At 42.2% G+C, this 26,260-nt stretch overlaps 1 protein-coding gene across 1 annotated transcript in view; it reads right to left on the bottom strand.

Moving 5' to 3' along the window:
- nbeal1 (neurobeachin-like 1) overlaps window positions 1–26,260 on the bottom strand; it is a gene marked incomplete in the record, with an annotated part of 75,179 nt that overhangs the window by 37,677 nt on the left and 11,242 nt on the right. The window contains 12 exon segments of the mRNA XM_037696456.1: window positions 226–797; window positions 877–975; window positions 2,491–2,574; window positions 7,740–7,826; window positions 11,458–11,564; window positions 11,641–12,001; window positions 14,380–14,465; window positions 17,841–17,923; window positions 21,751–21,878; window positions 21,985–22,066; window positions 22,146–22,307; window positions 24,996–25,087. Coding sequence (XP_037552384.1) covers window positions 226–797; window positions 877–975; window positions 2,491–2,574; window positions 7,740–7,826; window positions 11,458–11,564; window positions 11,641–12,001; window positions 14,380–14,465; window positions 17,841–17,923; window positions 21,751–21,878; window positions 21,985–22,066; window positions 22,146–22,307; window positions 24,996–25,087 — 1,943 coding nt within the window.

Below are 26,260 nucleotides of genomic sequence, written 5' to 3'. Positions count from 1 at the left end.
ATGATGTATGTATGGATGTATGGATGAATAATGAATGGATGGATGATTGGATGATGAATGGATGGATAGATGAATAATGACTGGATGGATGGATGATTGGACAGGTGGATGGATGACGAATGGATGGATAGATGGATGATGAATGGAACAATATTACGCTTTCACCTTCGGAGGCGGATGAAAATAAATCATTTATGTGGTATATTTCATCAGTTTTCCTCTGACCTGTAGAGCTGCTTCCGTTTGTCTTTGCTGAGCGGACCCAGCTGGTCCTGGTCTAGAGACAACCAGGCGTGGAAGCTGAAGGCAGATCCCGGCCAGCGCTGCACTGTTGGAACCACAATGCCGGCCATGCTGGGTGACAAATCAAAGTACTGCATGGCGCTCTCAAGCCCCTGCTTGCGAACCATGATCAGGAGGGCTCTGACAGCCGGGTTTACGTATGGATGGGCTTGGTTGGACTCCGTAGGCCTGAGGAGACGCAGGAGTCCGAGCAGTTCTTTGGAGCTCAGAGACTGAGAGCCCAGTGAGCCTACTAATCCAAACAGACTTTCAGCGCAGGCCCGGTGGAGTCGTTCATGGCGCTCCAGAGCAGCTAAAGCCTGCAGGACCATGGCGGCGTTGACACAGGTGGCCCGGGTCTGCCGGTTCAGGCAGCTCAGACGGCGGAGCCAGTCCGCAGTAAAGAGCTGCAGTTCTGACGAGTCCAGCTCAGGAAGCCACTGGACCAAAAGCAGCAAAGGCTCCACGTTACTAATACCAAGGAGCCCCACGGAGGTGTGCTCACCCTCCACTGCCTGAAAATGCACAAAGAAAACAAAACAATCATGAAATTAAATGTAGAGACAGCCAGAGATTTAAAAAGACATATTTTACCATGTTCATCAACTCTTTGAGAAGGTGCCGGGATGGCTGGCCGAGTGAAATCAAAACTTCGAACAGGTGATTGTAACCAATCCTCTCCTTAAAAACCTCCTGCAGCGGCACAAAAAGGAAGTAAAGCAGTTGACCGTTTATTAAAAACGAAAAAAAGAAACTCAAACGTTTCTTTTCACGTTCTGTTAGTAAGCTCAGTAAACGACGACCACAGTAGTCCCTTGGCTAAGTCGCGGTTCGACTTTCGCAGACTCGCTCTGTCGCGGTTTTTCAAAGTAAGCGTGGACACGAGAAAATAAATTGTACACGACACACGATTGTCACCTTTAATATTATTCATGTGATTGGGACAGTACGGGATACTGAACAGAAAAGTTAATGAAAATACTTCGGACAGGCGCCGCCATTTTGTAGTTTTCTCTCAATAAGCCTACACTGTTTTCTCACGCACAGTGACTACATTTCCCAGAAGCCAACAGGGCCCCGCTTCTTCAGAAGATTCAGAGAGCGGCACGAAAGCCACGTAACCGGCGCAGAACCGGACCTCCAGACCCATCGGTGAAGCTTGAGAGCTGGTAGCCGTCCCACGAGGACTTCCGAGCGGGACGCCGAAGGTCAGGCACTCCATCCGGAGCCTACCACCACTACCCCGAGCCAGAGAGCTGACCAGAACCGGCACGGTAGGTCCGCCAAACGGAACCAAGTAGGATCGGAACAGCAAGAGCCCGGTAAGTAAAAATTAGTAAATTACATATGTTTAAGAGTTTAGAAAGGGTTTCTAAAGCATTTAATATATATAAATACTAAAATAAATATCACGTTGCTACTTCGCGGATTTTTACTCATTACGTGGGAGGGAGGGCCTCTGGAACGTACTGTAATTTTTGCTGTCTAAGTCGCAGTTTTTTGCGTAAATTAGCACGCCTGTGACGTATACAGCGAGGCAACGTATTTATGTTTTGTTCCCATATGTATAACCCAATTTTTGGCCGAGATCTGACGAGTTCATTCATTCTGACATGGAAAATATTGAACACTACCATTTTCAGCCACTAGAGGGCGCTCGACTAATATGGCAATCCTAGTGTCTCATTACCTGGCTATAAATGAGACACTTGGCTTGCCATACCAAAGCCACCTGCGTCTCGCTCAGGAACTCCCGGAGCAAACGTCAAATCAGCTGCATTTCGTCACGCCGCCCGGGAGAAATGCAGCTGATTTGACCATTAAAGTGCATTTATTAAGGAAAAGTTAGACTGAGCAAACAAATAATTGTTTTTAAGTGGCTATCTTGTTAAATTCTTGTTAAAGTCCTCCCATGCACGCTCCTGCATCCGCCGTTTGGCAGCCAATCGATTTTTGGCACAACACCAGCCCACATTTCTGGGTTGTCAGCGGTGACGCATAATAGATGCGACGTATACGGTGAAGCGACGCATTTATGTTTTTTTCCCCTCCACTTTATTGGACATTTTTGGACTGATGCGACTTACAAGGCGGTGCGATGTGGACGTCGGCAACTACGGTAATCCCCGCAATAAACGAGGGACTACTGTAATCCTTTATGCTGATGATTTACGATTTATATATATAAATATTTGTAAAGACAATAACCTTTGCAGCTGGTGATTTATGCATCACAGTGGTCAGGGCTTTGATGGTGGCTACAGACAGGCAGTCTAATCGCCCTTGTAACACCTGAAAGAAAAACAAAAGGTCATTCACTTGAAACAATTGATGTTTTGAAAAGGCAAAAATATATTTTCTTATTATAAATGACTGTTTATGAATGAAAAACAAGCATGCAGATAATTAAAAGCATCAAATATGCCATCATGACAAATGATCTGCTTATTTAAGGGTTTAAAACAAAACACGTCACAAACACAAGCTAATTTCATGCCTTGGATTTAGGACTGGGCGATATATCGAGTATATCCAATATATCGGAAGTTTTCTATTGTGTGAAAACAAATAGAAAAGTTTTTAAAAAATTACGTTATTTCTTAGAATGAGTTTCTAATTCACGGAGTTTAGCTTTTCCCAGGTGCTTCTAATTTATCACAGCTTTCTCCCCCTCCCAGCAACCTTAGTTTCTGGAGAACTGCTCAGCGGTGTTTACGTGTTGGAAACAAGAAGGAGATCTCAATAAAGCTAGTCATTTTTCAGAGGCGGTAAATTAATAAACAAACGATGTGTTTATAATGTAAACAGTGTTGAACCGTTCACCCGTGAGCAGTTTGAATTTCAGAGGAGAACTTTGAACAAACAGATTTATTACTGGAACTGGATGCTTTCTGAACAAGAGGGAGGTCTTCAGTTGGAAAAGAGTGGATCGCCCTATCCGGGTTCGGGGTGAGGTTCTGCCTCAAGTGGAGGAGATCAAGTATCTCGGGGTTCTGTTCACGAGTGAGGGAAGAATGGCGCGTGAAATCCACAAACAGATTGGCACAGCTGCCAAGGTATTGCGGACTCTGTGCCGGTCCACTGTGGTGAAGAAGGAGCTGAGCTGCAAGGCAAATTTCTGTTCATCGGTCAGCCTACATTTCATTCCTACCCTCACCTATGCTCGTGAACTTTGGGTAGTGACCGAAAGAATGAGATTGTGGATACAAGCGGTTGAAATTAGTCTTCCATGCACGGGAGCTGGATCATCTTTAGAGACAGGGTGACAAGTTATCAGGGAGAGACTCGGGGTAGAGTTGCTGCTCCTCCACATCAAAAGGAGCCAGTTGAGGTGGTCCAGGCATCCTGAAAAGATACCTCCCTCGATTCCATCCTGTGGGCCAAGATGAGGTAGAGGAAGGACAGATGACTTGGGACCAGATATTCGCGGTTCGACTTCCAGCCATTCCCTCATTCCGTGATGTCGCTGAGCAAGACACCTAATCCCAAATTGCTCCCTGGGAGCTCAATAGCTGCCCATTGCTCCACCTGGGTGTATCCCAGGTGCGATGAGTTACATGCAGAGAACCAATTTCATTATTGTATGGGAACATACAGGGAGGAGACCCGGGGGAAGACCCAGGACACGCTGGAAAGACCGTCTTTTGGCTGGACTGGGAACATCTTGGGGTCCTCCCAGAAGAGCAGGAAGAGGTGGCTGTGGAAAGAGATGTCTGGGCCTCCCTGCTTAAGCTGCTGCCTCTGCAACCCGACTCCAGTACAGGCGGAGGATAATGAATGGATGTCCGCAAGATCATAAGGTTCCTGGTTTAGGACGGTCACCTTTTTACCATCTACTGTATTTTCTGGCGTATAAGTCGCAGTTTTTTTGCATAGATTTGTCAGTCCTGCGACTTGTACGCCGAAGCGACTTATGTACGTTTTTTTCCATACTAATAACGCAATTTTTGACCGACGCTTTAAATTTCGAAGAGCTGTAACAATGAGTCCTCTCGTGCGAGCTTGCTTCACTCAGCTGGTGAAGGCGAAGGAACGCTGGAGAGCTAGTGGCTCCGGTCGCGATGGATGGATGGTGCTACGCCACCCAGGCAAAATGAAGCTGTTCTGGCCATTAAATAAACGCATAATAAACGCCGCAAGTCAGCGGTGACACATAATAAATGCGACTTGTACGCCAAAGCGACTTAGATATGTTTTTTTTCCTCTTCATGATGCTTTTTTGGACTGATGCGACTTATACTCGGAAAATACGATATATCGATCTGGGCTTTCTGAAAGCAGCATGCTGATAATGTTAAGACTGGAAAGTGTTAACGGTCGAGTGTAATGCTGTTATGGCTAGTATCACTCAGCCCTCTGTGAATAACAAGCGGCCATCAGGGCACTAATGATCAGTCGTTAGGCTGATGGTCGTCATTTTGCATGTTAGCTAGTTTTGACCGTCACCTGCAAACTGGTTGCTCCACTATGAGAAGGTGCTTTTTATAAGATGGAGTTTATTGCAGCTCCTCAGACTGACAAGTATTTTGGATAAAAGACAAAATGTTTCAACAAAAAGAATCAATCCAGATGTCCTGACTTAATTTTGTTAGCTTGTTAACTGTAGTTTCTTCAAAACCTCGGGTGGCTGAGCCATAGATTCCCAGTTCATTACTAAATTATGATTAATAATGAACTAAACAATATGACAAAGCTGCAAAATACTGCAACATTATCCAACAATGTTCAGTCAGGTCATATGGACGGTTTCTGCTGCTGAGACATTTCGTCCTTCATCCAAAGGACGTCTTCAATCTGCAGAGATTGGAGATCTCAGCAAACAAAGAAACTGTCCAGATGACTTGACTGAAAATTGCTGGATTTTATACCTGGACTACTGAGCATGAACTTTGGTATTTTGAACCACTTTGGCATGTCTCAGAGGAGTTGATGGGGGAGAGGGCGTGCCCCGGAGGAGAGGGCGTGCCCCGGAAGCCATCTTAGCATCAGCAAACTGTTTTTTCCACTATGGAGTATGCCGTTTGTGGGAATCAGTTTTGTTCGGTGGCTCCTCAGATTGAAGAAGTCCTTTGGATGAAGGACGAAACATCTCAGCAAAGAAAGAAACCATCCAGATGACCTGACTGAACATTGTTGGATTTTTTTACCTGGATTATTGAGCATGGACTTTGGTGGATTGCAACATGAAATTTGGTTGTATCGCCCAGTCCTACTTTTAAGTTTGATTCAGTTAGTCTGTGAAAGTAGATCACTGGCAGCAGTTTAAAAAGCTGGTTCGTCGCAGCCGTACGAGCTGGCATCAAAACTCCTGCTGCGAGTGTTTACACTGACAATATATGGAAGTGTCGTCTTTCTGCTCCAGGTCAAAAAAGCAGAAGCACACAGACGTGACTGGAGCAGGAAGCTCACAAACATCCAAAACACAACCAAGTTACTTCCCAACCCACAGAAACATAAACACACTCGGCATGCAACACATAGAAAAAAGCCAAACCATGACACAAACATGGGAGTCTTGAACCAGCTGGGGAGAAACTGTGGCAACACTTACGCCTGTGTCTCACCGTTCTGCGACTGTTGGCGAGGGCATTTGTGAGGGAGCTTCTAAAATATCTCAGAACATTGCAATGGTTCTCAATTTCTTTACAGAAGTCGTGAGACCTCAAAATCCAAGGACCTTGAATGTTTAACAAGGTTAACTCTTTCAAAATTACCAAGAGCCGCTCCTGGGACCCGTCACAATTTAGTTTCTGCAAAGTGCGAGAGACGTAATGCAACTTTGGAAGGAATCGGCAAAACATGAAACCAACTAGTGATTGAACGAACAAAACAAAGAGCATTGTGATCAAATTGAGACATTAAGAAACTTTGTGACTAAACTGAAAACAATAAATTTTGCTCGTCAACCACAGGAAGGTTGTTGGAATGCCAATTTCTCGGTATTCAAATAGGTATTTTCCTGGTAGTTTCTCACCAACAGTCGCCAAACCGATGAGATACCGCCACCCAGCCACCCAGTCCAGATCACAAAGTAGAGCGGATAAATAGAAACATGGTGCAAATTGTGATACAAGCACCAAATTTGGTATAATTCTCTTTGAGGCTTTGCCTGTAGCTTTTTAGCTAACGCGTCTGTATTGCACGCCGCTAGCTTAGCGCTACGTCAGTGCCGGAAATTGTTGAGGGGGAGGGGGGCAACTCTGTGGACAGGGCGGGGGGCCCTCGTTGTATAATGAAAGGGGAAACGCTGGAAATGCAATTACTTGATCCATTTGAATGATCTTTGTGTGAATTTATGTTTTCTCCTTTTACTTTGCAAGAGTATTGAATAGGGATGCATGATATTGGATTTTTGGCTGATATCCGATATGCCGATAAGCTAAAACTTATTTGGCCAATAACCGATACCGATACCAATACCGATATTTTCCCCCTAGACCTACTCGCATAGCTTTCTCTACTGTGGAATGAAAGTACATTATTCTGCATGGTCTTGTCAGTTTGGCCTGCTACCAAATGTAGAAGGGGCTGAAAATGATGTAACACTTCAACTTGGATTATGTTTAATGTCAAATGTATTAATCACATTTACTCTCCAGCACAATGACTTGACCAGTGCAAATCTGTAAATTTTCACAAAACTAAACTCAACGTTGTGCTGGTGCAGCAGGCCTACTGGTCACTGGGTTGTCATACAAAAACAGCGCATTTTATATCTGTGAATTATTCTGATGGAATGGCTGATGTCCGATATTTAACTTTATCGCTAATATTGGCCGATACCGATACCGTGCCGATAATATTGAGCATCCTTAGTATTTAAGGCAACTGGTGGAAGAGTAGTCGCGAGATCTGCCACGCGTCTCCTTTCTGATTCCAACTCCAGTCGGCAGCACTAACAATGAATTTGTCAGCCATTTTGAAAACTGGACATCGTCTTGGCCTCTCAGGTAGAACTGCTCAGAAGACTTTTGGGAACAACCATGCCAAAATTGGTGCTTGCGCTACATTTTGTACGACTCTTGTGCAAAGTTGATTTTAGCTGCTTCGCTAACATCGAACAGCTGAACTTTGTAAAAGCGCACCCAAGAACATAGTGACAGTAATCCAGACGAACCCAAAGTGTACCGCAACAAACCAGGAGGATGTGCAATAAGAAGTGTGGGGAAACTGAAATTGACAATTATGTCAAAGAAATAAAAAGCAAAGAAGTCATTCCACAACAAGATGCCGTTCAGACCAGAATTACACTTTATTTCTCCAAACTGAAGTCGTCTAAAGAGCCATCTACAAGAGGTACTTTCCCACACTACCCCACTTTAAAAAAAAAAAGTATAAATTTATGGTATTTTTAGAAGCAAGGCAGGACAAGGGTCTTGCTGTGAAGTGACTTTGTAGCTCAGGTGGGATGAAGGGTGGGACTTGGCAGGACATGGGTGGGACTTTATCGTCTGTACCTGAGCGTCCCTCTCTCCTGTCTGTAACCTGCTGTTGGTTATATCTTTCTGGTCCTTGTCTGCCGCGGTGCACCTAGCATTAACCAGCTGACACACAACAGGCAACATGTCAACTTAGCGTGAGGGGAAGTCAAGAGAAGGACATGGAGCGAGATGAGGACGGTGCGTCGGGAGGAGGAAGGAAGGATGTTGTGAGTGGAGCAGAAGGTGTGAGGTTAAAAGCCATGACCCTCTGAAAGGTGTTCCAGCCTTGCTGTGAGGAAGTAAAAACATGCAACGTGGGCAAAACGCTTCATGTCGCACTGAAACTCTGACAGACTGCAGCGGATAGACGAGAAACTGATACAATGTACAAAACACGGGAGGAAATGTTCTCATTTCTCCTGCTTCCACCTGTGCATCATCCCTACAATTAGACATGTGTTGTCCCAAAATGACACCAAAAACAAAAGCTGGACTACTGTAATTCTTTATCATCTGGGTGGCCCGAAAAACTATTTAGAAGTCTTCAGTTGCTGCTGATAAAGTTCTGATGAGAAAAGTGGATATCATATGTCTCCAGGTTTAGCTTCTCTCCATTTGCTTCCTGTCAAATTGAGAATTGAATTTTAAATCCTACTTCTAACCTACAAAGCTCTCAACAACCTAGCTCCATCTTATACAGATCTTATTGTTCCCTATTTTTCAAACAGAGCTCTTCACTCTTTGACTGCAGGTTTATTTGTGGTTCCTGGAGCTTCTAACAGTATAATGGGAAGCAGAGCTTTTAGTTCGGACTACTCTCTTGTGGAACCAACAAAGCTAACACTTTGTCTAATTTTAAGATTAGGCTCAAGACTTTTTTAAAATAAATCCTATACTTAGTGTTGGCTTAGGTTTCCTCAGCTATCCCTTAGTTATGCTGCTGAAGGCTTAGACTGTCTAACCTACAAAGCTCTCAACAACCTAGCTCAATCTTATATTACAGATCTTATTGTTCCATATTTTCCTAACAGAGCACTTCACTCTCAGAAGCTCCAGGAACCACAAGTAAACCTGCAGTCTAACAGTAGAATGGGAAGCAGAGCTTTTAGTTCCGACTAGTCTCTTGTGGAACCAACAAAGCTAACACTCTAATTTTAAGATTAGGCTTAAGCCTTTTTTTTATTTTTATAAATCCTATACTTAGTGTTGGCTTAGGTTTCCTCAGCTATCCCTTAGTTATGCTGCTAAAGGCTTATACTGTCTAACCTACAAAGCTCTCAACAACCTAGCTCCATCGTAAACAGATCTTATTGTTCCATATTTTCCTAACAGAGCTCTTCACTCTCAGACTGCAGGTTTATTTGTGGTTCCTGGAGCTTCTAACAGTAGAATGGGAGGCAAATCTTTTAGTTCCGACTAGTCTCTTGTGGAACCAACAAAGCTAACACGCCGTCTACTCTTAAGATTAGGCTCAAGACTTTTTTTTTTTTTTTTACAAATCTTATAGTGTTGGCTTGGGTTTCCTCAGTTAACCTGTTAAGCTGCTATAGGCTTATACTGTCTAACCTACAAAGCTCTCAACAACCTAGCTCCATCTTATATTACAGATCTTATTGTTCCATATTTTCCTAACAGAGCACTTCACTCTCAGACTGCAGGTTTACTTGTGGTTCCTAGAGTTTCTAACAGTAGAATGGGAGGCAGAGCTTTTAGTTCCGACTAGTCTCTTGTGGAACCAACGAAGCTAACACGCCGTCTACTTTTAAGATTAGGCTCAAGACTTTTTAAAATATAAATCCTATAGTTGGTGTTGGCTTGGATTTCTTCAGCTATCCCTTAGTTATGCTGCTATAGGCTTAGACTGCTGGAGGACAAACTGACTCTCTGCTGTTCATGTCTGTTTCTGTCATTAACAGGTTTGTCTTTCTACCCATAGAAACTACAAATAAACCACTTCCAGTTTGTCCAGGTCTCTTTCCTGTCCTCTAACGTCAGCTAGTTCAAGCAGATGGTCACGCAGCCTGGTTCTGCTGGAGGTTTCTTCCTGTTAAAAGGAGTTGTTTCTTTCCACTATCGCCAGTGTGCCGCTCAGGATGGGAGGTTGAGACGACATGCCCGATGGCTTTCTTGGCTTTTGACTAATTAGCATTTTATAATGAACTGAATCTGTTTCGTTTACAGATCGATCTGATCGATTGAAATGGATTTATAATTTGGACTTGTTACTCCTTTGCTCAGTGCTCTGAGATAAAATAAAAAAAAGAATGGACACTTGATAAATAAACTGAATTACATTATTTTAAGAGATTCACAGACTAATTTTTAGCCCACTTTATAAATTTCTGTAAAGTCATGAAATGCTGATTCTGGTTTCGGTAGATTCCTTAGAATGATAAATAACAGGAGAAATTTTTCTGATACTTTCAGCTAATTTCAGCCGTTTTGTGCTCCTTTCAGCTTCTTTCTGCTAATTACAACATTTTTGCGCTTCTAAATTATTTCAGCTTGTCCTCCTTTCAGCAAGTTTTATCTTTTTCTACTTTTTCAGCTACTATTTAGCTGTTTTTATGCTAATTTTAGCTTTTTCAGCCAATTCCACGTTTTCTGCACTAATTTAAACTTTTTTTAACCCTAATTCAGCAAAAATTAGCTCTCTCTGCTTCCTTCTGGTGATTTAAACTTCTTTCTGCTTTTTTTTAGCTACTTTTCAGCTGTATTTTTAACAATTTCAGCTATTTTCAGATAATTTCCACGTTTTTTTCTTCTCATTTCTGCTTCTTTCAGCCTAACTGGGCAAATTGCTCCCTCTACTTCCTTCAGCTAATTTAAGCTTGTTCTACATTTTCAGCTAAATTTTTTAGCATTTTTAGCTAATTTCAGCCTTTTTCAAATAAATTCAAGTTTTTCCAAGGTAATTTTTGTTACTTTCAGCCTAATTAACTTATTTATGGTCATTTCAGTTTGTTATGCTCCTTTCAGCTTTTTCTGCTATTTCAGTTTTTTTTTTTTTTTTGGTTGCCAATTTTAGCCTTTTCAGCAAATTCCTCATTTTTAAGCACATAGCAGATCTTTCCATTTCCTTCTGGTAGTTTCAGCTTCTTTCTGACTTTTCAGCTTCTTTTCGGCTACTTTTTGCCAATTTCAGCCTTTTTTTGTTGCCAATTTCCTAATTTTTGTGCTCGTTTCTTCTCATTTAACCTAATTCAGCAAATGTGTGTTCATTCTGTTTTCTTCTGCTTATGTGGGCTTGCTCTTCCATTTCAGCATGTTTTTTTGTAGCTAATTTCAGCTGTTTTTAGCAAGTTTTTCTGCAATAAGCAATAATTTCTCTAGTTTATTATGTGTCTGATTGGGAAATAATTCTATTTTTTAAATATCTATATGTATGGATAAACGTTTAAATCAATAACCAGGCAACCAACGTGCGTGTGCATGAACAAAAAAACAAACTTGGTGACCGCCGGTCAAAGAGAAAACCGTCCGATCATCAATGCATTTCTATTATTTTATTTTACAATTTATTGAAAACACAAAATCTAAACTAATGCAACTTTTTTTGTAAACGCTTCAACAAACCTCACTTCCTGTTGGAGTCTGAAAACAGCCTTTGTCTTTTTAGAACAGGCTGCGGAGACTTATCGAGTACAATCGATGGGTAAAGACAAAGCTTCGACCGTTTCACCGCTCGGCGCTGAAAACGAGCTCGGAGTTAGAAAAGATCCGCCTGAAGCCGAGACGCAGCTCCGGTTCTTACCTTGCTGTTCTGCAGCAGTCGTATCAAATGCTCAAAACAGTTACTGTTGAGGAAGATGGCTTGTAGAACGGGCCTGTCGGAACACAGGAGCATCTCCCTGATGGTGTCTGGACGGAGACAACGGAGATCAATACAGACGGCAGGAACAAACAGGTTCAAGGGAGCTAAAGTCCTGGACTTCACCTAACATGTGGACTTGCAGCGCCACAAACCGACACTCCCAGTGTCGGCCCAGAGTGGACGCTCGGCCCTTGGCTTGCTGCTGCTGTCGGGCCGAAACGACGGCCGCCGGGTCCGAGTTGAGCAGCTTGAAGTAATTCTCTAGAACGGAGACGATTTCCACCTGCCGCTGGTCGGAGCTGGAGGCCAGGAGGCACTGCACCACCTCCCTCAGGCAGCCCAGAGTCAGCAGCGCCATGGGGCCGACGACCTCGCTGTCCCAGTCCTCGGCTTCGGCTGTAGAGCTGCTGCCCGTGTAGCTGTCGGCCAGCACCCGCATCAGCACCTCCATGGTTGCTGGAGAGATGGCGTGCAGTGCATTCCTCTGACGGGGACACAGACGCAAATTAAGTTGTTTTTTTTTTTTGGGGGGGGGGGGGGACATAGGGAAGACAAGTCAAAGAAACTAAAATGATTCAACTAGAATTTCTTGCCTTCCACGCCAGTTTTGGACTAAAACAAAACATAAGTTGAGCAATAACATTTCTATGTTGGCTACTGTTGCTGGACGGTGGCGGCCATCTTGAATTGACTCCAACAGCTAAATGAGATGTACGGTCCTGTAGCGGCACATCGAACGCACGTCTGCATCCAATACTGTGAATGTTTGTGAATTATTCACTCGATTCTCATCCATTTTTATTCTGTACGTTTTCCTGCGGCTTTCTCGTTCCACAGTTTGAGCCATTTAAACAAACGTTCAGCTCGTTCAGGCGAAGGGTGCTCTGACTTTTGGTATTGGTGCAACTTTAGCTTTTTGAAGTATTTAGCCTTTGCTGCCCCCCCCCCCCCTCATAGAAAATGAATTGATCTCATTTACGTCCTTCACATCTTTAGAGCCGTTTACCTTTTACTGCTCCTTTCACATTTTGTTCTGGTTCAGCTGCTTTTAGCTTCCTTGTGCAAATTTAAACTTTTTTTAAGCTACTTTCTGCTGTTTTGTGCTTCTTCTAACTTGTTTCTGCCAATTTCAGCTTATTATGCTTCTTTCAGCTTATTTATGCAAGTTTCAGTTGTTACTGCTATTTAAGCTACTTTTTAGCTGTTTTTATGCTAATTTTACTTTTTTTTAGCCAATTCCATTTTTTTTTTTGCACTCATTTCAACCTTTTCAGCAAAACTGTGCTCTCTCCACTTCCTTCTGGTAATTTAAGCTTCTTTCTGCCTTTTTTTTTAGCTACTTTTCAGCTGTTTATTGCTAATTTCAGCTTTTTTTCAGTTAATTTCCACTTTATGTGCTTATTTCTGCTTCTTTCAGAAAACATGTCCTTTAAGCTTTCTTCTGCTTATTTAAGCTTTTCCTATATGGGCCCTTGAGCAACCCCCACCCTCTGCTCTCCTGGGCGCCTAAACAGCAGCTCTCTGCTCCACCCAGAGAGCTGTGGTAGCTCCGTGATCTGTGATTGAGTCATGAAGGGCATCCTGCGGAAAAAAATTATTGCCATGTCTTTGTGCGACGTAGTTCCCTGTGGCGACCCTGAAGAAGGGAGCAGACGAAAGAAGAAGAGGAAATTAAAGCTTTTTCTACTTTTAAGCTACTTATTTTTTAGCATTAGTAGCTAATTTCAGCCGTTTTCAGACTAATTCGATTTGTGCTCATTTTAGCTTATTATGCTCCTTGCAGCATTTTGTCTGATAGGTTCAGCTTTTTCAGTCATTTCAGCTACTTTAGCTTTTTTGTGCTAACTTTAGCATTTTCAGCTAACTCCACATTTTTTAGCTCATTTCAGCTCCTTCCACTTCTTTCTGGTAGTTTAAGCTTCTTTCTGCCTTTTCAGCTACTTTGATAATTTCAGCTATTTTTTAGCTAATTTCTGTGCTAATTTAAGCTTATTTAAATTCAGCCAATATGTGTTCTTTCTTCTTTCTTCTGCTAACTTGGGCTTTTTCTTCCATTTCAGCTACATCTCAACATGTTTATACTGGTAGCTAATTTCAGCTTTTTTCAGATAATTTCCACTTTTGTGCTCATTTCTGCTTCTTTCAGAAAACATGTTCTTTCTGCTTTCTTCTGCTTATTTAAGCTTGTTCTACTTTTCAGCTACTTATTTTTAGAATTTTTTTTTGCTAACTTCAGCTGTTTTCAGATAAATTCAAGACTTTCGTGGTAATTTCTACTAATAACTTCTTTCTGCTAATTTCAAATCGTTATGCTCCTTTCAGCTCATTTCTGCTTTTTCAGCTACTATTGAGCTTTTTTTGGTGCTAATTTTAGCATTTTCAGCTACTTTTTTTTATAGCTCATTTCAGCTCCTTCCACTTCTTTCTGGTAGTTAAGCTTCTTTCTGCTTTTTCAGCTACTTTGATAATTTCAGCTTTTTTTTTTTTAGCTAATTTCCCAATTTTTCTGCTCATTTTTGATTTTTTAAACCAAATTCAGCAAATCTGTGTTCCTTCTTTCTTCTGGTAACTTAGGCTTTTTCTTCGATTTCAGCTACATTTCAGCATGCTTTTAGCTAATTTCAGCTGTTTTTCAGCAATAACCATTCACACTGCATTTTTGCAGGAAATGCAATTTTTCTTGTTATAAAAAATAAACATGCCTGTTTTTCTGAAAGCGGACGAAAGTGTTTGAATTTTTAGACGGAGTAGTTTTGAAAACTGTAATAAAACGTTTCAAACCTCAATGTTTAACTGAAACTGAGAAAAATGAACAAATATTGACCAAATACGAGGCTGCTCGTCTGTTTTGTCTCAAAGTACCTGATCTCCAGCTACTATAGCTCCAAACAGGTGCAGGAGGCAGCATTTCAGACTCTCCTTCAGGTGCTCGCTCTCCTGAAAGCACTCTGAAACGAAAACACAAACGTGAGCGCTTTTATTCTGAAACCTGCAGATGGAACTATTGGGCTTTATTTTTTAATGGCTGCACGCAAAATGACGTCTTTGTCGGCTCATTCTCACACGAGGCAGTCGATAAACCTGCAGCACAGACAGGATCAAATCTGGCACGGAGCACCGATACGCTCAGGCATGTGGTCATTAACCTTTGGGCCACGACGGCTCGAGTCATCCATTAACTCATCTGTCAACACAACTCTGGCTCCATGACGTCTACATTCTCTCTCTTCACGGAGCGTTACAGCTCTTGCACTACATGTGAAACGATACACTTAAAAAGGAAAGTTTTCTGACAAATAAAAAATTGCTTGTAAAACAATCAAAACACAGACACCATCTTCGATGCACAACCGCAGCAGCTGTGCGCGCACACAGGACAGAAAGGACCATTTGTTCAGAACGGCCGCCGGCATGGCTCAAGTGCCGTTCGCTATCTGCTCATCTCAACGGCCGGCTGACAGACTGAAGGCACAAAGAGCGGATTCATGCCGGAGAGGAACGAGGAAGACGAGGCACGGGAGCTCGAAGGTGGAGACGTGCAGCTGACGACGGATTCCTCGTCAGCCAGCGTTCGTCGGGTCAGTCAAAAGAAGACGAGGCCATCGGCGCTCATCAGCCACAACAATAAAACCACTGACAAAGATTAAACACAGTGGGTCAGAAGTTTACATCCACCCACCAGGAACAGGAGTCTTTCATTTTGGGTCTTCATTGATTTATTTGAAAACCACTTCAGGGATTTCAACAAGAACTGGGTGCACCCGTTTGAATTTGTTCTATATTCAACATCAAGGATTTTATTTCAACATTCGTTCAATCTTTATTTAGACAGGTTAATCCCATTGAGCCTCGGAGACTCATTCACAAGAGAGACCTGATGTCGACAACAATAGACAATCATAAAGGACGTAAACAAATTTATTTATTTATTTTAACAAGTGAAAATAAAATGGTAACTAAAAGGATAATTAAAAGGAAAAGTAGCGAAAAAACAGCTAGGTTGTAAGTTCGGCATCTTTTCGATAGGGGGTACCGCAGGGGTCCATTCTCGGTCCTCTTCTCTTTTCTTAATACCTGCTGCCAATTGGTGCCATTTTTTGTAAACATGGCATACCTTTATATTTCTACACAACGGCTCAGTGGTTAGCACTGTTGCCTCACAGCAAGAAGGTCCTGGGTTCAATCCCCGGTTGGACCTGGAGTCTTTCTGTGTGGAGTTTGCATTTTCTTCTCGTGCTTGTGTGGGTTTTCTCCGGGTACTCCGATTTTTTCCCACAGACCAGAAACATGCGTGTTAGTTTGCCTTCAGGCCCAGGCCACCCTTGCAAAAGAGATCTGTGATCTCAATGGGACTTGTCTGGTTAAATAAAGATTATTAAGAATATCGAAAAAACTTGAATCTGGTCCTCTGGACATTCAAAAAAACAAAACAAAGCAAAACAACAAAAAAATGTAGAAACGTTTCGTCTCTCATCCTGAGGACTTCCTCAGTCTGAGGTGCTGTATTCAGCTCAGTCTCTTAAATAGCACCTTCTCAGAGTGGATCAACCAGTTTTGCTGCTGACAACCAAAACCAGCTGATCACATGCTCAAGAAGGACCATCAGCCTAACAATGGATCATTAGCACACTGATGGCTGTTTACTACTCACAGAGGGCTGAGTGATACTAGCAATCACAGCATTGTAAGAGGGGGACAGTTGAACCCGGAGGCTCCACCCCTGTTTAATGATGGACGGTTTCTTTTCACAAAGATGGCCTCCTTTACTCCTCTCTCAAACCATCGTTCCTCTCTGTCCAGGATGTGCACATCTTCATCCCTGAAAGAGTGACCGCTGGCCTGGAGATGAGTGTAGACCGCAGAATCCTGGCCTGATGATGTTGATCTTCTGTGCTGGGCCATCCTTTTGGCCAGTGGCTGTTTAGTTTCCCCGATGTAAGACTGATCACAGCCCTCCTGACACTGAACAGCATACACAACATTACTCTGTTTGTGCCGGGGGACTGGATCTTTGGGATGAACCAGTCTTTGCCGTAATGTATTTTGGGGTTTAAAAGCCACTGGGACGTTATGTTTAGAAAATAAACGTCTCAGTTTCTCTGATACTCCCTCAACATATGGAATGACCACTGGTCTGGGTCTGAGTTCCTCCTTTTCACCTGATGGCTGACTGGAGTCCTGTTTGGGTTTCTTCTCTGCTTTCAGGAAGGCCCAGTTAGGATATCCACATTGCTCTAGAGCCTGTCTTGTGTGGGATTTCTCCTTCTGCCTGGCTCCTGAGCTAGTGGGGATGCGGTCTGCTCTGTGGTACAGAGTCCTGATGACTCCTAACTTGTGCTCCAAAGGGTGATGGGAGTCAAACTGCAAATACTGGTCTGTGTGGGTGGGTTTGTGGTACACCTCAGTTTGCAAATGTCCTCTATCAGAGACTGAGACCTCACAGTCCAAGAAAGCCAACTTGCCATTTTTTACCTCTTCTTGTGTGAACTTGATGTATTTATCCACAGAGTTGATGTGGTCAGTAAAATGTTGGACTTCCTGAGATTTGATTTTAACCCAGGTGTCGTCAACATACCTGAACCAATGACTTGGTGGTGTCCCTGAAATTTAATTATAATACAGTAGGGCTGGACGATATGGCCAAATCTTTTCTCACGATATATTTCTTAATTTCGGTCGATAATATAATTCCAATATTGTTAAACAACATAAAAGCCTCAGAAAAACTGTACAAACTGTACAAATAAATTAATGTTCACCTTTTATTTTGTATTTAGCCTTCAAAGAAATTTGAAATCACCGTCAAATAAACATAAAACTCTCAACTTTGTCAATATTAATAGTTTTAACTTTAAACAACAACCCGTTTGCTGCGTGCGTTTCTCTTTTGATACAGTTGTTTCAGGGACACGTGGGCTCAAACTGTTATTGCGCTTCATCTTCCGACTCGGCATCTTCTATAGAGTGGAAACTCTTCAGATGGTGGAACAAATTCGATGATGACAAGTTGGATCATTTTGAAGCGAAAACTTACCGCGCGTTGGGAGCTTAGCCTAGCCTAGCCTGCTACCGCTGACTCCTTCTGGATTCTCCTTATGGGTATAAAATAAATTTCAGGCTTTTGATTTTTGTTTGAACCATGAGTGTTGTAAACCTCTGACCGCATATGTACAACGTAATGCTCGTGTTGGGGGAGCCACAGCTCATCACTCTCATGCATTTGCCACCGAACTTATGAAGTACACGTATTTAAAAACAAAAATCAGTCAATGCAAATATGAAGCGGTTATTTTACCTAAAAGATGTGGAGTGGAAAGACTTACGGTAGAAGAAGGGAACAAACTCGACGGTGAGTGGAGCCGCCTTGTACTTCTGCCTGCTCCTCTCTACTGTACCCAGCTGCTCCCTGAAGGAACCAAATTAAACAGAAGTAAACACAGTGGGGAGGATTTGGTTTAACGTTATGTTGACGACACCCTGCTCTATTAATATGTAGCGCAAAAAGAAGTTAATAATCTACCAAAGTTTAAGGCTCGACCTAAAGATGAAAGTTTTAGGCATCATTTGCTCGTTTTCTGCTCCATCCCAGAGTTCTATTCACAAAACAAATCGTACCAAATTTATGCTTTTTGTGTATAATCGCCGTTTTCACTCTACAGTCTTAATATTACCTTCTGCCACTAATGAGTCAGGCAAAAGAGAAAAGAAGTTTCGGTGGATGAAGTGCACACACTCTCCCTAAAACTGCATCAAGCACAGCTCATTGCACCAGGAAGCAATCTCGTTCAGGGTGACATTTCTGGACCAATAAGCATTCCTGGGATTTACCATTAGTGAACCACCCCACTCTCAGGAGACGGTTAATAGTTTACACTAAAAGTGCCACAAGCATCCCCGCTCTTTGAGAACTTGTGCGTTTCTTGCAGAAATAGGAGTCGTCAGTAGTGTCGATTAAATGGCGGCAAACTGTGGAAAAACGCAGAGGGGCAAAGTTCGGGTGGCGGCACAGCTCGAGGCACACATCTCCCTTTGAGACTTCGGTGGACGTGTCGAATCATGCACTTGCTCAAGCTTTCAGTGAACCTGAATGAGAAGAAATTAAACTATGACTGGGACATAATTGTAAATGGTATTTTTTTAATCACGTAACAATAATCAATGCAATAAGCAAAGATCCACAGCAAAAAGGTTTATATTTCATAATTTACTCCTTTGTTGTACGTTCAAAGATGAGCGCAAACTCAAGGTGCAAATGAATTGGTAATAATAATGATTAAATTAAGATAAGATTGATGATAAATAAACAATTAGACATTTTTTTTCCCCCCCAACAAATATTAAATCAAAACGTTCAGCTCTTTCAGGACAATCCTGATATGACTTTTGGTACTGGTGCAACTTTAGCTTTTTGAAATATTTAGCCTTTTCTGACATTTTTTTCCTCATAGAAAATAAATCGAGCTCATTTTACATCCTTCAAATCTTTAGATGCGTTTACAACCTTTAACTGCTCCTCTCACATTTTGTTCTGCTTCAGCTTCTTTCAGCTTCCTGCTGCAAATTAAAAAAAAAAATTCAGCTACTTTCAGCCAATTTCAGCTGGGGGGGGGGGGGGGGTCAGCTGTTTTGTGCTCTTTTCAGTTTCTTTGTTCTAACTAAAACATTTTTGTGCTTCTTCAAATATCTTTCTGCTAATTTCAGCTTGTTAAGCTCCTTTCAGCTGATTTCTGCAAGCTTCAGCTTGTTCTACTATTTAGCTGTAGCATGCTAATTTTAGCCGTTTCATCTGATTCCACTTTTTTTTTTTGCACTCAGTTTTTTCAGCCTAATTCAGCTAATATGTTCTCTCTCCACTTTCTTCTGTTAATTTTTGCTTTGTTCTGCATTTTTAGCTACTTTTCAGCTGTTTTTTTTTTGACAATTTGAGCTTTTTTCAGATAATTTCCCATTTTTTGTGCTCATTTCTGATTCTTTCAGCCTAACTGGACAAACCTGTGTTTTTCTGCTTACTTCTGCTAATTTATGCTTGCTCTGTCGTTTCAGCTACCTTATAAGCATTTTTTTTAGCTAATTGCAGCCGTTTTCTGACAAATTCAAGTTATTCATGGTCATTTTTGCTACTTTCAGTCTAATTAACTTCTTTATGCTTTTTCGCCCCTTTCAGTTTTTTTCTGCTATTTTAGCTATTTAGCCGTTTTATGCTAATTTCCGCATTTTCAGTTAATTCCATATTTTTAGTGCTTATTTCAGTTCTTTCTGCTTAGGTAGTTTAATCTTCTTCCTGCCTTTTCTGCTACTTTTCAGCTATTTATTGCTAATTTCAGCTTCTTTTTTAGATAATTTCAAAATTTCTGTGCTCATTTCTTCTTATTTAAACATAATTCAGCAAATATGCGTCCTTTTTGCTTTCTTCTGCTAATTTAGGCTTTTTTATCCATTTTGGCTACATTTCAGCATGTTTTTAGCTAATTTTAGTCGTTTTTCAGCAAAAAGCTAAAGTTGCACCAATACCAAAAGTCACAGCACCCTTCTGAACGAGCTGAACATTTTGATATACAAAAATTGTTTAACGAGAAAGATGAAAAGGATCTCAGTAGCTATGTTTACATGCACAGAATTCTCTGACCGGATTGAAATGTGTTCTGTTTGAATAATTCAAATGTGTTGTTTACATGGGCACAATCTGTTCATGACGAGCGTTTACATGCAGTGGGCTTTGTTCTGAACAGCAGTACTGACATGCGCAGAGTGGTAAACTCTCCTTAAAAAAACCACCGAAGAAGAAGTTCTACTTCCGGGTGAACGTAAACAAACCTGAGCACCCAAAATGGACCCGCGACAGGTTTTAATGATGGTGGAGACGTTATTGCACTCCCTGACTGAGCTACAGGTAATAGAAATCATTTTGAGCTCTTTAAAAGTTTCTAGTAGAAATGTTGTGTCGCTCACCGACCAGTTTTACTTCCCTGACATGCTAATATTATTAGCGTTAGCCAGGCGGAAATGGCAAAGTCGCACATGCGCAGTCAGGTCAGTTTTTCACCATCAGATAAAAACGAACAGATCAAGCGTTTACATGCGCACCGATCGGGTTTCGGATCGGCGTAAACCACCCGTTTCGTTCTGATCACAAATTATAACGAATCGCGCCGAATACACAAAAAATAACCCGAACGGAGCGTTTACATGACACACTTTTATTCCGACCGGCCATTTGATCCGGTTACTTATGTCCATGTAAACATACCCAGTGTGAATGCTTCATGAACGTTCACACCATCATTTATCAACCATACGCCAATTCGGCCTGTCACGATAAATTTTGCTGGGCGATTAATCGTCTCAGAAATTATTGCGATAAACGAAAATATTGTTTGAAATTTGACGATAATTAGTAATTATCGTCAAATTTAAGAAGAAATGTTGGTTAATTTGTTTTAAGTGTAGTGCCTTTTTTTTACCACTGGATGGCAGTATAAGACTGTTTGAACTGAAGGATGGATAGTGAGGGAGCAAGCAGCGTGTCTCTTTAAGAAAAATGGGAGGGAGGCCCCTTGACGTGACATGGGCTGTCGCTTGTTCCTGTTTTTCAGTTCTCAAAACGACGGACGCTCAATGTTCTTTGAGCTCTTTAGCATTTTTCACACAAAGCTTTTAATTAAAAAAAAACTCAGTTCTCAGCTTCTTTTGGCAAAGAAAAACAATTATTTACACAAAGACACGTGTTTCAACCGTGAATTTTGGAACTTGGACAAGACGGAGGTGTTTCCCCGAGGGCGGCCTGTTAGCTTAGCTCGTAGCTTAACTTCTCAGCTTAGCTGCTTTTAACGATCCAAAAACGTGATTTTGGACGTTTAAAATGGATTTTAAAGTGAAAAGAGAAAGGGAGGGGTCAGTGAAGAGCACCGGAGTTGAACTTTTGTCATCCGGTGCTCTTCAGTAGAAAGAGAGAGACGAGGAAACGATAAAGCCGATAAATGAAAACGAGGTCGATAATTTTCATTTATCATGCGATTAATTGATTTATTGTTTATCGCAACAGGCCAAAGTCAAACACAGTAAACATCAGATTTACTCTACAACAAGTGCAGCTTCCTCATAGGCCTTTTCCCCGTACGGTTTTCCGATACGAGCGTAAACACGACCTGTCCTTTTTAAGTATTTTTAACTTTTTAAGCTGTATCGTCATGCTTTCCACAAAAGAATAAAGAAATAAAAGCGCTGTGGCGTTACCCGCTCGTTCGATGCCTCCAGTTGCGGTACGGATCGTAGAGGCTCTCGCAGAACGCCAGCGCGTGACGGACGAAGTCCTCCGCCTGACTCTGGTCCATCATCTCCTTCTCTTTGGTCCTGCTCTTTAGCTGAGACACCACACAAAGACCTTCTAGTGTCTCGGCCAGCATCTTTAAAACCGTACCTGATGGCACTAATGCAGGATCAGTGGCAAAAGACATGGCGGAGTCCTACCTGCTGGATGTAGAGCGTCGTCATGGTGATGATGTGATTGATGTAGGAGCACGTGCCGATCTCTTCAACGTTGGACAGGTTCCTTTAGGAAACAACGTTTAACACGTCAGTACGATCGTGGAAACGTTCCCCGGTCGCTGTGTGAGAACGTCGGTGCCGACCTGCAGACGACGATGAGGAACTTCAGCAGCAGCAGAGCCAGATGCTGCTGCTCGGGCTCCAAACCGTCCGAGGCCTTTTGGACGCACTGCAGCAGCTGGTGGCGCAAAACCTGCAGGATGTTGTCGGGCAGGAGCGACAACACGGGCGGAACCTCATCGGGTCTGGAGGCGTAAACGTGAAACGGTCAGCTAACGTTAACGGTTGTCGTTTGCGTGTACGATAACAAACGTGTGACTAAGTTCTATCAATAAAATCAATTATTCTATTTTAATAATAAAGATGCTGAAAGTGACCAAAACCACAGGTTGACAACTTTGGTCAAACGTGAAAAAATAAACTTTCATATGGTTCAGAATTCTAAATATAATGTAAAATAAATAATAAAGGAGCTGAAGCACGAGGAAACGACAACAATGGCTTCTCTAGCTTGGTTGGCAGATATTTAAAATAAACTGCGATCAGCTCCTGTCCTCGTGGATCGGTCACATCGTCACCGACAACCGGGCAAGACGTTTTCCCAATATCGGTACCGATACCAATATCGGATCGGTGCATCGCTACGACACCCGGTCAAGAACTTTTTCGATATTGGTGCCGATACCAATTTTAATATCGGTTCAGTGCATACATGTTTGAAAAAACTAAACAAAAACAGCTACATTATATATAAGCCTAATTAGTATTATAGTAGTAAGTATTTTTTATCATTCAACCTTTATTTATACAGATTAATCCCACTGAGCCTCAGGGACTCATTTACAAGAGACTTGAATATACACACACCATATTTACGACCTACAAGTCATAGTTTTTTTGCATAATTTACATGCCCTGCAACTTAAACACCAAAGCGACATTTACGTTTTTCCATATTTATCAGCCAATGTTTGACTGAGATTTGACCGATTTCATTCATTCTGACTGAAAATATTGAACACTACCATTTTCAGCCACTAGATGGCAGCAGAATAGTATGGCATGCCGTTGTAGTTAAAAGTGGCTATTAATGACAGAGTCAGCTTACCATAGACTGTCACCTTCGTCCAGCTCGCCTGGAGCAACTGTCAAATCAACTTCTTTTCGATGCGCCGCCCCAGAGAAACGCAACTAATTTGACCATTAAAGTGCGTTTATTAAGTAAAAGTTCAACTGAGACACCTTTACTATAATTTCGAGCAAACAAATAATTGATTTTAAGTGTTAATCTTGTTAAATTCTTGTTTAAGTCCTCCTGTGCACGCTGCCGCGGCCACCATTTGGCAGCCAATCGACTTTTGGCACATCGGCCCACATTTCCAGGTCGTGAGTGATGCGACGTATTTATGGATTTTTTTCCACTTTATTAGACATATCTGAACAGATGCAACTTATAGGGCAGAGCGATGTGTATGGCAGAAAATACGGAAAATATATATATAGTATATTGGTATATACTGGATAAATAGGTAGTGACGATATTTTAGGCCAATTTTATTTTATTTTATTAAATAAGCCAGTTTAGACTTCTTTAGAAAAGTAGAACTTTAAACATGAACCACTTTGGCCATGGCTGCCTCAGACGAGTCAATGGGGGAGAGAGCGGACTCCAGAAACCATCTCATCAGCATCAAACTGGTTGGCCCACTAAGTGAGGGTGCTGCTTGTGGGACTCAGTTTGCTGTGGCTCCTCGGACTGATGAAGTCCTTTGGATGAAGGACGAAACGTCCCAACAAAAAAATTAAATCTGCATCTCCATAAAGTTGGTCAGCAGCAGGAAGCAGGAAACTTCCTGGTAGACGGCTGCGTTGACCTTGGACCTCAGAAAACAGTGGACCAACACCAGCAGATGACATGGCCCCAAAGAGGAGGCCCATTCTGTGCCTCTCCTCTCTTCCTCCAGACTCTGGGACCTGGATTTCCAAAGGAAATGCAAAATGTACTTGCATCAGAGAACGTAACTTTGGACCACTCAGCAACAGTTCCAGGCGAGATGCTTATGATCCTGTCTCTTGTTCAAGAGTGGCTTGACACAAGGAATGCGACAGCTGAACCCCTTGTCTTGCATACGTCTGGGCGTGGTGGTTCTTGAAGTACTGACTCAAGCTACAGTCCACTGTGTGAATCTCCCCCACATTTTGGAATGGGTTTTGTTTCACCATCCTCTCCAGGGTGCGGTTATCCCTATTGCTTGTACACTTTTTTCTACCAAATCGTTTCCTTCCCTTCGCCTCTCTATTAATGTGCTTGGACACAGAGCTCTGTGAACAGCCAGCCTCTTTAGCATGACCTTTTGTGTCTTGCCCTCCTTGTGCAAGGTGTCAATGGTCGTCTAGTGGACAACTGTCAGGTCAGCAGTCTTCTCCATGATTGTGTAGCTACAGAACTAGACTGACACCATTTAAAGGTCTTTGCAGGTGTTTTGAGTTAATTAGCAGATTAGAGTGTGGCACCAGGTGTCTTCAAAATTGAACTTATTCACAATATTCTAATTTTCTGAGATACTGAATTTGGGGTTTTCATTAGATGTCAGTTATAATCATCAACATTAAAAGAAATAAACATCTGAAATATATCAGTGTGTGTGTAATGAATGAATATAATATACAAGTTTCACTTTTTGAATGGAATTACTGAAATAAATCAACTTTTTCATGATATTCTAATTTTATTACCAGCACCTGTAATATGCTTTCTTTTATTATTGTCAACTCTTTGTTAAATCAGGTCTCTTTTGTAAATGAGTCCCCGAGGCTCAGTGGGACTAACCTGTATAAATAAAGGTTGAATAAATGCATTTTCAACTAACTTGCCTTTGATTAATGATTATTAATTATTTTTGACTGCAGTTTGATAGCTAGCTTTTGTTTACCTTGAAAGCGGCTTTTCAAAGTCTACATCGAGACACTGCTCATATGAGCCGATGAAGATCTCCAGCCAGATCTTGAAGTAGTCTGGATCCCTCTGAGAAATGCAGAACCATGAGAGGAAGAAGCGAGGGAGACAAGAAGCCAGCGAGAAATGGCAGAAAGAAAGACAGAGGAGGCAACATTAGTAAGTTAGAAATAAATGACCAAGTAGATGAAGCTTCTTCACATCTGTATTTCAGCAACAGTAAGACATAATGTACACCATGAAAGATATACGTGTCAGAAGAAAGAGAAAGATCTGAGTAAAGATTAAAAACTGGTAAATCAGCAGTTTCTAAATTCCTTGAGCGATGCCGGAGGAAGGAGATTCCATCAACCACAAAGGAGGACAAGAATGAACTAAAAACTTAGACAGTCTGAACGTGACGAATCCATCCATCCAGTTTGACACCTTTCTGCCTTTCCGGGTCACAGGTGCCCGGAAGACACTGTGCAAGAGGTGGGGGACACCCTGGACATGTCTACCGTCCATCACAGGGCAAACCAGACTGACGGCCACTCGCACCTAGAGACAGACAACTCGGTTACCAATCAGTCTAACGTGTTTATGGTCTGTAGGAGGAAAACAAAGTACAGTAGTCCCTCACTTATCGCAGGAAGTATGTTCCAGATACCCCTGCAATAAGTGAAGGTACGGACATTATATTAATTTTAGTATTATATATATTTAAGGCTTTATAAACCCTTCCCACACTCTTGCAATGTTCTTAATGTTCTAAACTCTCTAAATGCTCTAAAAGAGCACAGCGTGTCATGATCTCCGCTCTCTGCCACGCCCACTTCTCCTACACAATCACACTCATCACCTGTGTCACTCCCAACCTCTCTCCTGCTGCACCTGTGTGCTGCACTCCTAAAGCGCTCCCCCAGTCCCTACCTCCCTGACAGACCGTCTGATCGTGCCTGAAGCATCCAGCATTCTTGTTCCTGCTCTCGTTCCTAAAGGCTCGGTTCAGTTGCACTTTAAATAATCCATGTCGCGCTTGTGTGGCTCACTCAGGTTTAAGACAGAACCCCCCCTGCCCCCTTCTTTCTTTTTCTGAGGCTGTCACAGCAGAGGAGATGCGGGCTGTTGTGTGTCTCTGCTCTGCTGTGACAGCCTCAAAAAGAGAAAGGAGGGGGTGGGGTGAGGTCTGTTTTTCCCCATTGTTTCTGTTGTGACAGCCTCAGAAAAAGAAAGGAGGGGTGGGGTCTGTTTCCCCCCATC

Source organism: Nematolebias whitei, chromosome 23 (assembly GCF_014905685.2).
Source record: "Nematolebias whitei isolate Nwh7 chromosome 23, NemWhi1, whole genome shotgun sequence".
Classification (NCBI taxonomy): Eukaryota; Metazoa; Chordata; class Actinopteri; order Cyprinodontiformes; family Rivulidae; genus Nematolebias; species Nematolebias whitei.
This window is presented reverse-complemented; position numbering and strand designations above follow the sequence as displayed.